Source organism: Gadus morhua, chromosome 13 (genome assembly GCF_902167405.1).
Source record: "Gadus morhua chromosome 13, gadMor3.0, whole genome shotgun sequence".
NCBI classification, from domain to species: domain Eukaryota; kingdom Metazoa; phylum Chordata; class Actinopteri; order Gadiformes; family Gadidae; genus Gadus; species Gadus morhua.
Window position 1 is genome coordinate 17,144,301 of NC_044060.1, and position 16,511 is coordinate 17,160,811.

The 16,511-nt window shown below is 40.5% G+C and overlaps 3 protein-coding genes across 16 annotated transcripts in view; all 3 read left to right on the forward strand.

Moving 5' to 3' along the window:
• The window catches only part of itpr1b (inositol 1,4,5-trisphosphate receptor, type 1b), a 97,793-nt gene extending 95,618 nt beyond the window's left edge, over window positions 1-2,175 (forward strand). For 9 of the 12 annotated variants that reach the window (XM_030373867.1, XM_030373872.1, XM_030373874.1 and 6 more), the window contains one exon: window positions 835-1,209. In XM_030373867.1, coding sequence (XP_030229727.1) covers window positions 835-921 — 87 coding nt within the window. In that variant the 3' untranslated portion in view covers window positions 922-1,209. Of the gene's footprint in view, window positions 1-834 lie in introns of all 12 variants that reach the window. The other 3 variants (XM_030373866.1, XM_030373880.1, XM_030373881.1) reach the window with 1 other exon arrangement.
• Window positions 2,176-3,927: 1,752 nt separating this feature from the next.
• On the forward strand, window positions 3,928-8,100 carry bhlhe40 (basic helix-loop-helix family, member e40). Of its 2 annotated transcripts, none has more exons than XM_030373882.1 (5): window positions 3,928-4,378; window positions 4,558-4,621; window positions 4,755-4,868; window positions 5,230-5,353; window positions 5,732-8,100. In XM_030373882.1, exons 1-5 carry the CDS (start codon window positions 4,302-4,304, stop codon window positions 6,721-6,723), a joined length of 1,371 nt encoding a protein of 456 aa, XP_030229742.1. In that variant the 5' UTR covers window positions 3,928-4,301; the 3' UTR covers window positions 6,724-8,100. The 2 variants fall into 2 exon arrangements, with proteins under 2 accessions (XP_030229742.1, XP_030229743.1); XM_030373883.1 differs by having other exon boundaries at window positions 3,930-4,378; window positions 4,755-4,862.
• A 1,573-nt stretch (window positions 8,101-9,673) lies between these two features.
• LOC115557878 (N-acylethanolamine-hydrolyzing acid amidase) lies at window positions 9,674-16,506 on the forward strand. 2 transcript variants are annotated; one of them, XM_030376016.1, is made up of 11 exons: window positions 9,674-9,917; window positions 10,142-10,306; window positions 11,546-11,669; window positions 11,805-11,895; window positions 12,014-12,099; window positions 14,595-14,767; window positions 14,871-14,936; window positions 15,074-15,140; window positions 15,244-15,272; window positions 15,634-15,703; window positions 15,825-16,506. In XM_030376016.1, the coding sequence occupies exons 1-11, from the start codon at window positions 9,748-9,750 to the stop codon at window positions 15,843-15,845; spliced, it is 1,062 nt and encodes a 353-aa protein (XP_030231876.1). In that variant the 5' UTR covers window positions 9,674-9,747; the 3' UTR covers window positions 15,846-16,506. The 2 variants fall into 2 exon arrangements, with proteins under 2 accessions (XP_030231876.1, XP_030231875.1); XM_030376015.1 differs by having other exon boundaries at window positions 16,427-16,499.
• Window positions 16,507-16,511: the final 5 nt, after the last annotated feature.

Here is a 16,511-nt window from a genome sequence, read left to right on the forward strand (position 1 = left end):
TGGAGAGGAACCACCCAAATATAGCTCACTCCTTTTAAATTAGCGCTGCACTTTTATTGATACGCCTGAAAGACAAACACCAAATTGCATTAATCTCCAAGGTTGTTTCTTTTCGTGTGTGTGTGTGTGTGTGTGTGTGTGTGTGTGTGTGTGTGTGTGTGTGTACAGTAGAGAAATGTTCCTCTTTAATTGTTAAAAGTTTTTCAAATAAAAGCAACTCAACTAAACATATCCATAGGCATTACAGATACGTTTATCCTTACAGCATATGCACCAAGGCTGCCTGTTAGTTTCTGATGCCTCCTTGTTTATCAGAGGAGGTTGCATCCTGTGAGGAGACTCATTTTCTGAACACACATACAACCCTCCTAACCTTCACTTGACATATTCAAATGGGCCAAAGTTTGCCACAAGTGCCATTGTTTGATCATATAATTCAAGCACTAAAACAAAGTCATTATTCAAAAAAAATCTGGTGGTCGGGTATATATCTTGACTAAAGGTTAACAACTTTGAAAATAAAGTGAGTTTTGTTTACAGTCAGGCTTACGTCAGAGCCACAGGACTCTCTGGATGAGTGTTGTGGTAAAGATTTCTGATGAATCTTATCCGTTTGGTAAAACACACTTCAGTGCTTAAAACATCTGCAGGCAAGAGTCACTTCAGATTTGCCTTTTGGATTGAACAAACGAAACACACAAACAGAAGGATCACCCAACACACACCGACCGACCACAGTCCAGTAGCAGAGGCCTCGCTCCAGCGTATATTCACAGGTACTAACTGATCAACAAAATGTCCTCCTTTCGGTTTTCTCTTCTCTCTCTTCGTCAGATGACAGAGCAACGGAAGCAAAAGCAGCGCATCGGCCTATTGGGCCATCCGCAGCACATGAATGCCAACCCCCAGCAGCCCGCGTAGCGACCACTTGACCCAACACGACCACCCAGTGAGGGGGCGACTGCCGATGGACTGCCGAGCCTCTGCTCTGGGTGTCTGTGCGGTGTGATCCGCATAGCTACAGCTTATAATGGTATGAAACGTTTTAGAGAAACACAAGTAGGTTAGTGACGGTATCATGTCTTATAATGTCTAGCACGTGCTCGTGGTGACTCCATCCAGTACGACTCAGTAAGCCTAATGTATGTGGCCCTACGAGGGCCCGCGGTGCCAAGTGCTGTTCTATGTAGAGACGAATGGGATTTTTGTTCGATACATGGCCTTTACTGAATGAACTTGAACGACGGAGAAGCCGAATGGACTGGAAAGTTACACGAAAAGTTCCATTTCAAGCTTTTTTTTCAAACGGTTTAAGCAGTATTTATTAACTTTTCTTCTTTGTCTTTTGGTGCAATACTCAATCTTATGCAACCTTCATATATGTGGACTTGAGTCTTGAATTGTTTTGTAAGGGTTGAGAGCTTGCACTCTTCTGTCGTGTCATGTTTGTCTCAAATAGCCCTCGGTAGGAGATATGTTGAATTAAATCCTAATATAGAAGTGATAATAATAATATATAATTATATGCCAGCCCAATTTTTATTATTTTTTATTTCAATTACATTTATTTAATTTCTTTGCTGTGTATATTGCAAACAATTCAAAGGCACTCAAGATAGTTTACTGTGTCATATATATATATATGAAAAAAACCATATATATATATAGATATATATATATTTTTTTTTTTTATATATCTATACCTTTGTTTGTCCAATGCTGTCTTATCTGAAAGCTTGTTTTATGATGATCTTATATATTTATGTGTGTCAGTGCTGCTAATACATTATGCTCAGGAGTTTACAGCTAATAATGAATCATTAGAATATGACCAAAATGCGTCTCACATTTTTTGTATGTGCCTTTTTATTATTTTTCCCATAACAGTGGAAATGTAGTTTATCTTGCATAGATGCAAAGTCTTAATTATCAAAAACTATGTATTTAATATGTTTTTGTTTATTTATTAGTTTATTTATTAATTTACGGAATTGCTTTATGAGTGGGGCAGTATTTTTGTAAGTGTACATACAACCATTGCTTATACCATTGCTTTTGTAAGTAGTACATTTCCAGGAGAATAAAAAATGGAAATAAATGCAAAAAAAGCCACAATATTTCCATTCTAAGCAGTGTCAATTTGTACATTAAAGTAGAAGTATTTATTTAATTGTATGCAACTATCCTGTGCTTCTTGAGTTTGGGTTTGGCATGTATAGTGGATCTAAAGAGTTAACTCAAATGATAATGACGTTGTTTAAAAGCACGCAGGTCATGGGCGATGTTTCAGTTATGGAGAATATGACGGTGGTCTTAAGGTAACAAACATAACAATCATTTGATATCAGAGTTTCTGTTTCACAGTGAAACGGTGGTAATGACTTGACATGTTTTCTTTCAGACGTGTTACTTTAGCCTACATACTAAATGCTGTTGGCCCACGCTTGTTGTCGGCAAGCAATGTGAAACTGGGTAAACAATAACAACTACGACAAATAATAAAATCTATGTTTGGTTAAAACGTGAGTTACAACGACTAGTTTTAAAAGGCTCGGGATATTGTTTACATTTTAAATAAGAGTTAACCTATGCAAAAAGAAGCAATAGACAAGAGGTACAAGAAAAGTTGTCTAAATATGAAGCCTAAAATATAGCCTAAAAGTAATCCCATCTGTCCTTATACGGCCTGATTATTTATATTTTTTGATGTGCACGACAACTATATTCAGCTAAACCTCTAGTGTTTTGATATTATGAGTCCTCTAAAACATGTCAGCACTATTGTAAGCCACACATTTCACCTTAAGAAGGACAATCGCTGCGGCCAATTCGGATAAAATCATTCTTTAAAAATCGTCTATTTCAAGCTTGTATGTTTACGCTGAAACTGTAACGGGTTCCTTCCAAATAATCTGTCTTCTTTGGGACCCCTGTAAACTCTTATTAGGCTATCGCCTCATAGGCGTCTCGTCTCGAGCGGGGACATGGGGTGATGTGTCTGTGACCCTACCAGACAGCAGTCGCTCCCATCCCATGCGGTGCGTGCGGATGACGTCAACGGCAGAGCTGCTCTGCTCCTTGTTACTTGAGCGGCCATGAGGAGCTCAACGTGACAGCTCAGCGCGAGCAGCCCGCCGCCGCCGTTCACATTCTCCTCTCGCCGCATGTGCACGTGTAGCAGCAGACGAGTACAGTATGAGAGGGCACGCTTCGACAAGCAAGCAGCGCACATGTAAAACAAATAATAAAATAAATAAAGACCTGAAGAACGTGATGGATAGATACGTAAAACATATCTGTGAGCGGAATGTGTTCAAACGTAGCGTGCGAATAGATGTAATAGTCGTTATAAGTGCCGATGCGCATTGAAGTCATTTTATGGCCAATATAGGCTATAGCTTTTTATTTGCAAACTCTTTAACATTGAACATGGTATATGTTGAAGGGTTCCTCGAAAATTAAAAGATAACTTTTTGTCTTTGTCATTAGCTCTTTGCGCGCAATTAGGCTCTATATGTTGGTTATGGTTGTAATTATTTATTCAAGCCAATTTGGGTATAGCTTAGTCTAAAGTGTTATTCTGCCACTATTCTTATTCCCACTCACATGCTACAGCCTAGATGTTAATGTTCCAGCTATCTTTATTTTTCATTAATAAAAACAAATGGACAGGAATGGGCAGGACAGTTTCAAGACGACGTGAAACATTCTGCCCTAAATTTTTTTTTTGTAAATAGCGTGGCTGCGCATGTTCCGCTCTAACTGCGTAGCTGAGAGCGTGGTGGTACACGAGACACCTCCCGCTAGAATGGGGGGAGGGCCAAGCTCGTGCAGATCCTCCTTGTTATTACTCACAGCAGAAAAAGGGGCCGTGCTCCTCGAGGGTTGAAAGCGCCGTCCAACACGTGAGCCTCATGTGACTCGAGCTGGGTCATTATCCGACAGAGGGAGAGAGAGAGACGTGCCTGTAGTCACAGGGTTTATTTAACACGTAGTCAAAACCGCCCTACTCTCTCACACATCTAGTCGGGGCGTGGAGCTGCTGTAAACTATTGCCGTGTCTGGAGCTCAGAGTGACAACATCGCATGTGCTTGCAAAGTGCTGCGGTCTGAAGCGGGAATGTGCATTGAAAACAAATCTAGATTCTTCTTATTAATAACTGGATTATTTTAGTTTTTGGTTTCTTGACAGCCGACTAAATTTTTTGCATTTTGACGTCTGAAATACATAGATAGACGCGCATTATCAACATTAAGGGATATTTTGTTTATTATTTCTGCCGGAACATTTTGGGAGAGATATGGAGAGGATTACAAGTGCGCAGCCGCCTCCTTGTTTGCCAAAACACCCGTCGCTAGAGATAGCAGACATGCAAGGGTAAGTGTTTATTTTATTTTTGTTTAATAATTGTTATTGTTTGCTTCTGCAGTTTATTTTCCATTGGCATGTTTGAAACTTTGTTTTGAGATCATTTAAAATAATTGTGCATGATCTGAATTTAATATCACACCAAAAACCACATATTGATAACCATTAATATTTTTTTGTCCCCATAGAATGGAGTATCCCATGTACATGTACAAACCCAGAAGAGGTTTGAAGCGTGGGGATAACAGCAAGGTAAAGAGAAGTTTAACTATTTAGGCCTACAATATCTCACGTTTCCTTTCTTTCTCTCGGTGACACCGTCCTTTGTTTATGGATTAATTCATACAAATTCTTAATACATTCTTCTTTATTTCCAACCTCATAGGAAACATACAAGTTGCCTCACCGATTGATTGAGAAGAAAAGGCGTGACAGAATCAACGAATGCATCGCACAGTTGAAGGACTTGTTGCCAGAACACCTAAAGCTTACAGTGAGTGTGAGTTTTTATCTTCGTTATATCTCTCAACTGTGACCGACAACAGACAATTCTGAGACAGTACATATCGGATGAATGCTCGTTGCTTTACAGTTCTGCTCACTATATTAGTTTTTATTTTATTCGTATTACCCCCATGCAAAATAAAATGTGAAATACACTAGTATTAAATGATAAAAATAATGCTTTATTGTTTGACAGACATGTGCATGTTGTCCCGCCCGCGCGCGCGTGTGTGTGTATGTGCGAAAAGCATGGCATGGCTTCCCAACCCCGTTGCGGAGGGCTTATCCTCTGTTCAGCTGCTGAACGTGTTGCATAAGAAAGATCAACATGCTTATCGTAGGTCTTCCTGTTTTAGACGCTGGGTCATTTGGAAAAAGCGGTGGTGCTGGAGCTGACTCTGAAGCACGTGAAAGACCTGAGCATTGTGCTCGAGCAACAGCAGCAGAAAATCATTGCCCTGCAGAACGGTCTGCAAATTGGTATGTTTACAGTCTCATAAACTTGGAAACATATACAATTACGCGCACACACACACACACACACACACACACACACACACACACACACACACACACACACACACACACACACACACACACACACACACACACACACACGGGGTGTTGTAATGTTTTGAGTCAAACATTACAAAATAATGTAAATACATGGTAATAATGACGAATACATTACACTTTTAGAGGTGCTCGAAGATTTTTTGAACACCTTATGACACAACAATCCAACCACAAAACATTTTTTGTTCAAACAAAAAACCAAAACCTACAGGTTGATCCGGTGCGGTGTAGCCTAATCTGGTGAATATAATGTGGTGATCTAACCACCTTCGTTCCTTCCAGGCGAGCAGGGAGGCGATGCGGCAGAGAACGGCGAGGAGATGTTCCGCTCCGGCTTCCACCTCTGCGCTAAGGAGGTCCTGCAATACCTGGCCAATCAGGACAGCAGCCGAGACCTGAGCTCCTCCCACCTCATCAGCCACATCCACAAGGTGGCGTCCGACGTCCTGCAACATCCCGTGAGCCCACGGCAAACCGCCCACTCCTCCTCCTCCTCTTCCTCCTCCGGCTCGGCCCGCCACCAAGCTGCGGAGACACCGGAGAGAGGCACCGGCCGCCAGCCCCCGGCGCGTGTTCCCGAGGGCCACGCCATGAACTGCGTCCCCGTCATCCAGAGGACTAACGCCCACGGAGGGCACAGCGAGCAGAGCGGGAGCGACACAGACACGGACAGCGGTTACGGCGGCGAGCACGAGAAGCTGCAGCGGACCGTGTGCCGCGGCGAGGACGGCGGCTCGCTCAAGCCGACGGCCGCGTCCGACAGCAGCGCCATCAAACAGGAGGACCGCCACCACCACCACCACCACCATCACCAGGACGGCAAGGACGACGAGGCGCCCGGAGCCAAAAGGTCCAGGTGTGACTCCTCCGAGGACGAGAGCCTCTCCGCTCAGCTCGGGGCCGGGTCCGGCTACATGAGCTTCGCCCCCAACCAGCCTCCCTTCTGCATGCCCTTCTACCTCATCCCGTCCGCCGCGGCCGCCGCTGCCGCCTACCTGCCCATGCTGGAGAAGTGCTGGTACTCCGGGGGCATGCCCGTCATGTACCCACCGGGCATGACGGTGGGCTCCGCTGGCAGCTTGCAGCCAGAAGCACTCTCCTCATCCCCCTCTACCTCCTCCTCCTCCTCCCCCTCTTCCTCCTGCTCCTCTCTGGCAAGGTCCCCCAGGGCTGGTTCCCCGGCACAACAGCACCAGACCCCCAACATGGAGTCCCCCGCTCTCCGGCACGCCCTCAAACAGATTCCCCACTTAAGCACGGAAACCAAAGACTAAAACTGTTTTGCTTTTTTTTTATCTTGTTATAATTTGTATTATTATTCTGGTTGACATCCTGCCCACCGAATGTTGAGAACTTGACCCGCTGGAAAATATCAACGAGAGATATGGACAATAAGACACTGGTACCCGTCTACCACCGCAGTTTGCCCCATCAAATCTCTCCCTCTCTTTCTCTTGAGGGTCCAGGCCTCTTGTGGTCCCCTTCGTTCATGGTGCGCTCGCGATAGACTGAAGGGTAACAATAATCAGTTGTTGAATCGTGAACGCTCTCCTCATTCTTATTGTTTACAGATCACCTGTTGTGTAGCTCTGAAACACTGTGATGACGACTAGTTCAAAGTTGAAAAAAGTGAAGAAGTCAGGAGAGTTTTTATTATTAGAATCGGTTTTTGTTTTGTTCAGCCTGGTTTCTCTACACTTTGTGATGAATGTCAATAGCCAACCCATAATGTGATGCAGTGAAAATGCCCACCCACCGTAAATCATATGGGCTTGCGCACATAACGGGTCTGTAAAGAATGTTAGATGTCGAACAAAAAGAAGCCCTCCCCAAGATAGATGCTGCTTCGAGGAGTTCATGATTATTACCTGCTGTTGATAGCTGAGCTGAGCTGTTCTTGTATTGCTATTCTCTTGCATAAACTCTCCCAGGGACAACAACAGGACCATTCTTAAGGACTAGAATGTTACCAAGTAATGTCTGGTACAACGCTAGCCAGAGATTTTTGTCATGCATTTCATCCATAAACTACCTTGCGGCTATAAGGTCAAACAATGGTTTATTGTACTCAGCGGGATGGTATATCCACCCACCAGCCACAGTGGTTTGTGTCTGTTGAACGATGTACACCATATGTTTTTTTACATTAGCATTAGTTTGACACGTTATTATTTGTGCAACTAGATGGGAGTTCCTTTGAACTAAAGTATTATAATAACTTTTTGTTAAAACTTTTATTTCAACTTGTACATCTTTATTTTTGATACGTGACCCACTGAGTGTATTTGCGTTGTAACTAGGGAGAGAGAGGGAGTTCAAGGTTTGTTCGCTGTATGCCAAGGAAAACACGTTAGTAGCATTGTGCTAAAGCCGCGGATCTGCATCATGCTAACACATCTCTAGTCTATTGCCTTTTGCTTGTTTAAAGCAGACACAAGTCTCAATGTATTTACACTAAATCAAATGTCTGTGACAAAGAGCGTGAATGTATAATGTTCAAAACAAAAATAATAGTTTTGTAAAGATGAAAGAGGTACTGGATATTTTATTTTAAGATGTAACACAGGGTGGTTTGTTGTATATATTTTGTCTATAAAGTATTGTTGATATACATTAAAAAATATTAATAAAGTTTTTTTCCTCATGTGGAATTATGTGTTTGTATTTGGATATGGTTCCAACCATCAAAACCCTCAGCTCCTGAAAACACACAAACTTGCATAACAAGACTTACATAACTTATAGAACAGCCGTTCCTCTGTAAATCAATACTGGGCCTCAAATTACAGCTCTGCCACATGTCCACACTCAGGGCATTTTCATTAGTTACAAACAAAGATGTGAAGGGTCATATTATTGTTGCAGATTTGAAATATTAAAAGTCAATTTGATAGACTTATATGATACTATAGTGTTTAAGCGGGGAATTTCTTTGAATCATCTTTATAATAACAAAGTCATGTTAAGGCACGTGATTCAAGGATATACTCAAAAGCAAGTTCCTCTCTCATGTTAATAACTATATTTTTCTGTATTACTAAATTAGCAAAATCCTAGAAATAAAATAGTTACAGGATATTTATGATTTAGCCAATCTTTGAGGAATTAGAGGATGAAGCCTATTTGTTAAAACATTGAAATGGGTATTGAATGGTTAGGAGGGTGGATTAAGCCTAAGAGCACATGAGGCAACTGTGAACTTCATTATTAAATGATAATGACACCACCTAAGTATTATGAATACTTTAAAGTCTAATTCAGCTGTTGTCTGTAAGCTTTCAATATTATATTAAAAAATAAATGGCTTTTTTTTCATTTTGCAATAAAAAGAAAAATAATGCAGATCCCATTGACAAAGTTGGAACAGCATCAGAACCCAATGATCAGAATAACTGTACAGCCATCGTGGTGGTTCATATATAAGGTGCGCTCGCCCCCTTGTGTTGATATGATACGACACAGTCAACGGTCACCTACGCACGAGCGTATGTCATCATGGGTCGGGGGCATCGGGGCAGGACATTTAGATTTCATCTAGTCATAGCGATATCATGTTGATTGTTTAATTAATCGTTTTAGCATTGTTGTTTTGTCAAAGTGGTTTAAATTTGCAAAGTAGCAGATGCCTCATCTATCAATATAAATGCTTTAAGCTTCTGTACGTCTTATAGCTGCACTGAATTGAGAATGTCGACTGAAAGATCAAGGCCATCATATGTTTTAATTTTTTTATATTTTGACAATGTTTAATTTAGGACTACTACGTAGTCAATAACTTAGTAACCCTATATGTTACTGTTTCGCAGCTGGATCCAAACATGCTGTGAGTTAACATCTGATCTTGTAAGGAATTTGTTCATTCAAATACACTTTCGATACTTAAAAATAAATAAAGATCACTTCAATAAGTGTAAGTCATTTCTCGCGTCAATTTCATCCCAGCCGGCAAGGGGCACACTTCCTATTAGGGGGTAAATAGCCTAAGCTTGGCACGAAATCTGTCTTCCCATAATAAGCAAACGCTAGTTAGCCTACCTCATTCAAAAGGCCAGAATCACAATACAAAATTACAACACATGTCGATAGCCATGTCGATATCAGCCGATATGTCAGCACAATCCAAGTTGTAGCCAATCTTTAGCTACAACACAACACTCAACCCATTCAAAATAATTGAATAATAATGTGCCTTACGTCAGGCCACCCGTTACTACCCCAAAACACTTAAGTCTTCGGGACGCAAACCTCTGCACATTTCCTTACGCTTTTGTTTTTCGACTCCTGGATAGAGACATAGCATGAATATGTGGTCCGCATTGGTTTTGTTTACCCTCATAGTGCCCTGCACTACAGAGTTTGCACCCCCTTTATTGATAAGCCTGGATGATCCCCCCGGAACACGATGGGCGCCAATACTGAAAGTATTTGACATTAAGTATCTGAATGCCGCAATGTCTGAAATAATTGAGTAAGTTTCTGATTATATGTCTTCTTGCTGATATATAAATATGAAAGTAATAATATTTCGTTCCAGAGTTCTATATTTATATAACCCCAAAAGTACGATTAGTAATAGCGCAACTAACCTACTTAGAAAACTGAAAGTTTATTTTGACTCAACGTGAGATATCTCTGCAATGGGGGCAGCATAGGTATATAAACAAATGGATAACTACTCGATTACTGTTTCAGCACCACGGTTCCAAAATGGGTCCATAAAGCTGTGACTCCTGTGGTGCTTGCTTTGGAGAAGTATATCCCTGAGCCGTACGCAGGCGAGATCCGTGGCATGGCTTCTCTCTCCGGAGCCAGCGTCTCAGACATTATACTGCTTAACTTTGCCTATGAAATATCTGCGTAAGTATGTTTTCCATGATCAGACACCTTGTACCATATTCCCAAGCATTAGGCCTACATGATGTAGGTCTTTGCTATAATCGCGAAATAACAACAGCGTCACTAATAATTTGACTGTTGTAACTTAAAGGAGAAATATGATGGTGTTTTCCCAACAAGTAAACATAGCATTTGAGTTCCAGAAAATCAGTTTTGGAAGCTGTTTGCTGGAAATAGCTTTTAGGAGAATAAGAAATCTCGCCTACCACTATTCCCGTCTGTTTCAGTCCCTTCAGAATGCGCTGTTTCTGGTGTCTGTAGCTTTAATGCAAATTAGCTGCTGCCCATTGACCAAGGAGCTGTCAGACTGAACCACAGCATAGCGCGGCGAAGTCACACCCCTTCCGGTAGAGCCCATGGGACCTATGAGATCGAAAAATATGAATGGGTTTCAATGGAGAGAAAGTAATTATTTTCTGGTCCCAGTCATTATATGCCGCGGATTACACATATGTTGTTTGTGGATTTAAATGATAATTTTTCATGTCAAGAGATTGACCGTTTATTGTGCAATTGTTCAGTTAAAGGCTGTAGAGAAAACACAATGAGACAGACTACATGTCTCATATGTGACGTCATGCTCCCTGTGACTGGCGTTGACAAGAACGACAATCTCCCCATCGGCATAACTGAAACTCTCCACATGCCTCGACTTATAATGGTTTTCACCTCTTTGGATGCTTTTATCCTCCCCTTGGAAAAGTGGAGCAGAGAGATCGACATGAGTTCCAAGTGCGGATGGTGACTTACATCATTCGCATCGAGGTTGCAGGCCGTGCCGTCCATATGGGCAGCCAACTACTTGCAAATGCATGCTCCTAAAAAAAAATTCCTCAGTAAATCATGGCTCCACGTCTATTTTTAATAATGTGAATTTCACATTAACTTTATATAGCTTCTGTAGGCTTTCAGACTATTTTTTACACAGGGGGATATATGGACCACGGGTGTGAGTTATGTGAAGCATATATATATATATATATATATATATATATATATATATATATATATATATATATATCACTTGTATATATTATATATACTTTTATATATAACTTATATATATATATAATTTAGGGTCAGCGCACGCTACTGCTAAGTTGACTAGAAAATGTAAATACTGGTAAAAGTATGTTGAGAGTTTCCCAAAACTGTGATGCAACACTTTATGAATGACCACCCTCTTGTATTTATTCATAGATTTTGTACAAGCATTGTTGCTCAAGACACCAAAGGAAATGTGTACCATGGTAGAAACCTTGATTACCCAAAGAAAGTACTGAGGAATCTGACTGTCAACGTACACTTTATGAAGAAGGGGCAGGTAAGTTATTAAACCTTAATTTGGCGTGATAGTACGATGTCGTCCAGCTGCAAAGATTATTGCCGTAAAGAACTTATTTTTTTAAAAAATCCCTTAAGCCATTAAGAGTTTATTTATTTGTAATTTACCTTAAAGGTGGCTTATCGTGGCACATCGTTTGCTGGCTACGTGGGCCTGTGGACAGGACAGAGTCCCAAAAGGTTCACCATATCTGGGAACCAGCGTGGTAAGACAAAGCTTTCCAGCTCATCCAACATTTAGTGTTTTGTAAAGATTCAGTGCATTGTTCTCCTACAGCAACCTTGTGTGTATAAATGTTCTGCTTGTTGGTGGCTTGTCCTTAGGTAAGGATCGCTGGTGGAACTGGTGGAAGAATGTAATCTCTGCTCTCCTTTTGAAGAGATCCCCGGTCAGCTGGTTGATCAGGGAGGTGAGTTGAAGTAGGGTCATGACATTGTCATAGCTAATAAAAATATTATAACATAACGAGGAAAATAGTCAGCTTTTCCTCAAGTGGTTTATTGTTATTGGTCAACGATTTAAAAAATAAATAACTTAAGAAATATTAGAATCACCATGACATCATTAATCGAAGTGTAGCCATTCAATTATTAATAACAACGATAAATGAACAAAATGCCCGTCGCCTGGCTTCCTTTGTAATCCCACAAATCATTAGCGCTAGCATGTAACTTCTGTTATATTGTATATTGATTCAAAACTAAACCCATCAAACCTAAACAGATTCATAAATACAAAGGTCAATAGTGTAGCAAAGTCACGCCCATCTCATATGCCTGGATGCAAGGAATGAAAAAAGGTAAGATGTGAGTCAACCGAGCTAAAAGTTTCAATTTCAATCAGAATCCCCATGAAATGTTGTTTTCATGGTTTGTTTAATTACAAAATAATTTTACACATCAAGAAATCTGCAATTTTTCTGGAAAGAATGTCATGGGTAGAAGAGTATGACTCAAAGAGGAAGCAATAAGCAGCGTGAGTAACTTTGATGAAAGTGTGGGATTGACTCTGTGCATAGCAATGCTTAGTCATCAGACATAGGTAAAGAGAGAGTTTGGATACAAGTGTGTAGTCTACAGGCGCGTCGTTAGCAATTGAAAACATCCGGGGCTTTAGCCCGGGGAGGAGCACCGTCCTGACTCCTGCGTGCTACAGTATCTTAATTAATTAAATAATTAATTAATTAATTAATGTATCGATTAATTAATTAAGGGCGCCCCCAACACATAGGTCGCCTATGCCGAGTGCCAGGGCAAAAATAAGACATTAGAATAGCCTATATAGCCTGCGTGCACCTACCCGATGTCAAGAAGCCATCGCTGCTCCGACGGACCTTTCTCCCCCAGCCAGGCAACGGCAAGTAAGTAGTGGTCTGCTTTTATGTTTCATTTTTAAGTTATTACTTATTTTCAGTGTAGGTTTAATGTGACAGATAAAAACATGCTTTATATTTAGTCAGAATTTCAGAGTTCTAATGTTTTCCCGGAATATGCATTCCTAAACTGTTCACGTCAAGTTCTCTTTAAGATCGCATGAGATGATATGTGCTATCGCGCGACCTGTAACCAGGAAGTAAACACTCGCTTGCATGAAATGATATGCGCTATCGCGCGACGTGTAACCAGGATGTAGATTTAAATAATGAAAAAATAATATGTTACTTTCTGTTACTTGCTTATGCTGTATGCAAGTTGTTTAAGAAGCTTATCTCCATATAAATCTGAGCTGTAAATGAATCTGTTAATGAAGTCTCATTTCGACTCCTTCCTCCACTTCACTATTCATGTTCTGTTGCTTGCAGTTAACTACAGCCGCCCTTCCTGGGTAACGCCACCACCAATCCCTGGTCATCCATTGAAGCCATCTCTCTCACTCTGCACAGTCACACTGTTGCCGCTTCATTCTCATTGTCTCATAATCTCATTATTATGGCTGCTGTGGATGCTTTAAAAAATAAAAAAAAATCTCTTAGGTAAAATCAAACCAGTGGGATGTTAGATTGAAAACCTCCAAAGCAATGTATTAAAAATCGAAAGACAGTCCTACGTGAAGTTTCTTTTTTGGGGATTTTCAAAATGAGGTACCAGAATGGATTGTCAACCCACTGTTTCTCAACCCTCTCCGATTATTACTATGAGTAGTAGTATTGCATGCATACAGTACTCACATCAGCGCCTATAGAGGCTGCAACCATTTGCTTCTCAAAAGATTGTAGTGTTTTAGAATGAACAACCAGAGGGACAAGACAAGACTAATTTTGATTGACAAGTTGGCTAGATTTATATATGTATTTATATTATTTTTTTATTTATAAGAATGAAAGAAATTGTGTAATGAAAGAATAAAACAATGATTGATGCATTTTTGTTTGAATAACATCTTGCTCCCGCGGCCAGTGCCAGCGCCGGCATTGCAAGGGGAGGGATATTACGTACATTTGCAGGAGGCGGGATAAGTGCGGCCGCTGTCACTCAGATTTGTTTTGGTTTGACGCAGACAGCATGGAGGCAGAACAGACCGCAGAAGTCAACGCGATCGTCTTCAATGTTGCTGCAACGATGCAGCATATATTCAGAAGAGCAGCCAGTACTTACGTGTATGAAAGCAGCTATATATATATATATATATATATATATATATATATATATATATATATATATATATATATATATATATATATATATATATATATATATATATACACACTTTCTTTTTTTTTTTTTACGGCAGAGATCCGGGGCTGATCCCAAAAGATCCGGGGCTATAGCCCCGAATGCCGAGGTCTAACGACGCGCCTGGTAGTCTATACTGAAAACGGGAGAAAGTGACATCAGTGATCAGAGATAAAAAATGCTTGTGCAAACATTGTGTGTATGTGATACCCCCCCACAAACACACCCATAGACCTTAGAAGGAGCAGTGGACTTCCAGGAGGCTGTTCTTAGGCTGTCCAAGACCCCCATTATCACAGGGGTCTACTACATCATTGCGGGGGTGCGGCCGGGGGAAGGAAAGGTGATAACCAGGGACAGGAATGGCCCTGCTGATATCTGGCCGTTGGATCCTTTGAATGGAGGGTTAGTAAACCAATGGCAATGATGCAATGATCCACAGAGACAGCTGTGGGCAGTGTTTGGGCATGGATTTAGATAATATGTTTGTATGTGTTTTCATTTGTAGATGGTACCGTGTAGAGACAAACTTTGACCATTGGCAGCCTTCCAAAGGCGCGGGTCATCGTCGAAGGTTTGTGGCGGTCTTGATAGCTAGAAATATTAGTATGATAAGTCATAATCATCTTCATTTCTTCATTTCTGGATATTAAAGAGGAAAACATGAATTGGTTTGTGATGGCATAGTCGTACATATTATTTTTGTACTAGAGACGAAGCCGTCAAGGCGATGGATGCTACCGGACAGAAAAACATCAACTTGGCTACTCTTTATCAGGTATGGGCTATACAAGCACATCGAAATCAAGCTGAAATTCTACCTTTTTAAAATATCCAAACATAAGTTTTAGTATTAACACTTGCCTTTCCCTTGTGTACAGGTTTTGTCTGTGTATCCAGTGTGCAATGGGTAAGTGGGTTTTAACACACAGTATTTAGCTATATTTTTTTGCCTTATCTATTGTTTTCGCTTGTTGGGTGTAAATATCTGGACATGGTCTGGTATTCAGGCACAGAGAGGCTTTCAGTGCCTTAGCGAAACATAGAACCAGGCCTTTGTTTGACATGGCTGTTAGGCAGTCAAGGAGGCACAATGGTAATTTGATAGTTTCGAACCAAAAACCTTATGTCTATTGGTAGCCTACATGTTTTCATTATATTCTGACATCATCCCGTTTATGTTGAATTATTTAATACCCATAAATGAACATTGATCATTGTCTAATTGATTGAATAGAATTTTTGATTTTAATTAATTTTAATATTCTCAGAATTACTGTTTATACCACCACCATGAGTGCAGCAATTCCCGGGGAATACAACACTCTTGTCAGGCCACAGGTAATGAAAAATATTTAAATTATTTTTTATTTTATGGTTGAGGAATCATGCTGCAATTACTTTGTAGGTTGAGTTTTTTCCCATGGTGACATCTTTCCTTCTTTATTTTTTTTCTAACAAGGGTTGTCACGGCAAATGGTGAATCAAAAATTTAGGATCAACAGAAGCGGGTTTGAGGAGTCATTTTTTGTAACCTCAGCATAGAACACGGCAAAATGTTTCTAAAATTTAAATTACTAACTAGGTATGTCTCACACCCAGGAGATGATTATTAAACATAATGGATATGTATTACCCCATGCTCCAAGTGTTATAAAGGGTCTTTAATTTGTATTAATGTTACTGTAACAACACAGAAGTTTTGCACTTTGGAAGAGGCAAATCCCTCTTGTTTTGAGGAAACATGATGAAGGACATTAGCTGGATGGATGCCACCTTCTTAACGCTACACCTAACATAATTAGTTGCAGGCCTATCACTGAAATAAATGTAAGAACTTTTATCTCAAACAATCACTATGCAAAGTTAAATTGGCTGAGCAGAATTTTGCCCTCGACCACCCCAGCCCCCATCTGGTTGGTTTTGCTCTGTGTTAACCTAAGCAAGCGGTTGAGATATCCGATGTACCCTTTGGGGATTGTAAAGTGCTCCCTATTGTCAAATGTTGGTATGCTGTTGGTATTCTGTATCTGACATCTTTATGTAATGCTTTACATCCTACAGCGGGGAGCAACAGAAAAGAGTGGAACCATACAGCCAAACTAAATTGTATTAGCATTTCATGCAATAAATGGTTAACTCTATGTCA

Excerpts from the sequence above, each read along its gene's own strand:
- bhlhe40 (XM_030373882.1), top strand. The coding sequence starts at position 4,302 with ATGGAGAGGATTACAAGTGCGCAGCCGCCTCCTTGTTTGCCAAAACAC. Across the intron at positions 4,379-4,557 it reads GAGATAGCAGACATGCAAGG|AATGGAGTATCCCATGTACA; the intron begins GTAAGTGTTTAT and ends TTGTCCCCATAG. Across the intron at positions 5,354-5,731 it reads GCAGAACGGTCTGCAAATTG|GCGAGCAGGGAGGCGATGCG; the intron begins GTATGTTTACAG and ends CGTTCCTTCCAG.
- LOC115557878 (XM_030376015.1), top strand. The coding sequence starts at position 9,748 with ATGAATATGTGGTCCGCATTGGTTTTGTTTACCCTCATAGTGCCCTGC. Across the intron at positions 10,307-11,545 it reads TTTGCCTATGAAATATCTGC|ATTTTGTACAAGCATTGTTG; the intron begins GTAAGTATGTTT and ends ATTTATTCATAG. Across the intron at positions 15,141-15,243 it reads ACTTGGCTACTCTTTATCAG|GTTTTGTCTGTGTATCCAGT; the intron begins GTATGGGCTATA and ends CCTTGTGTACAG.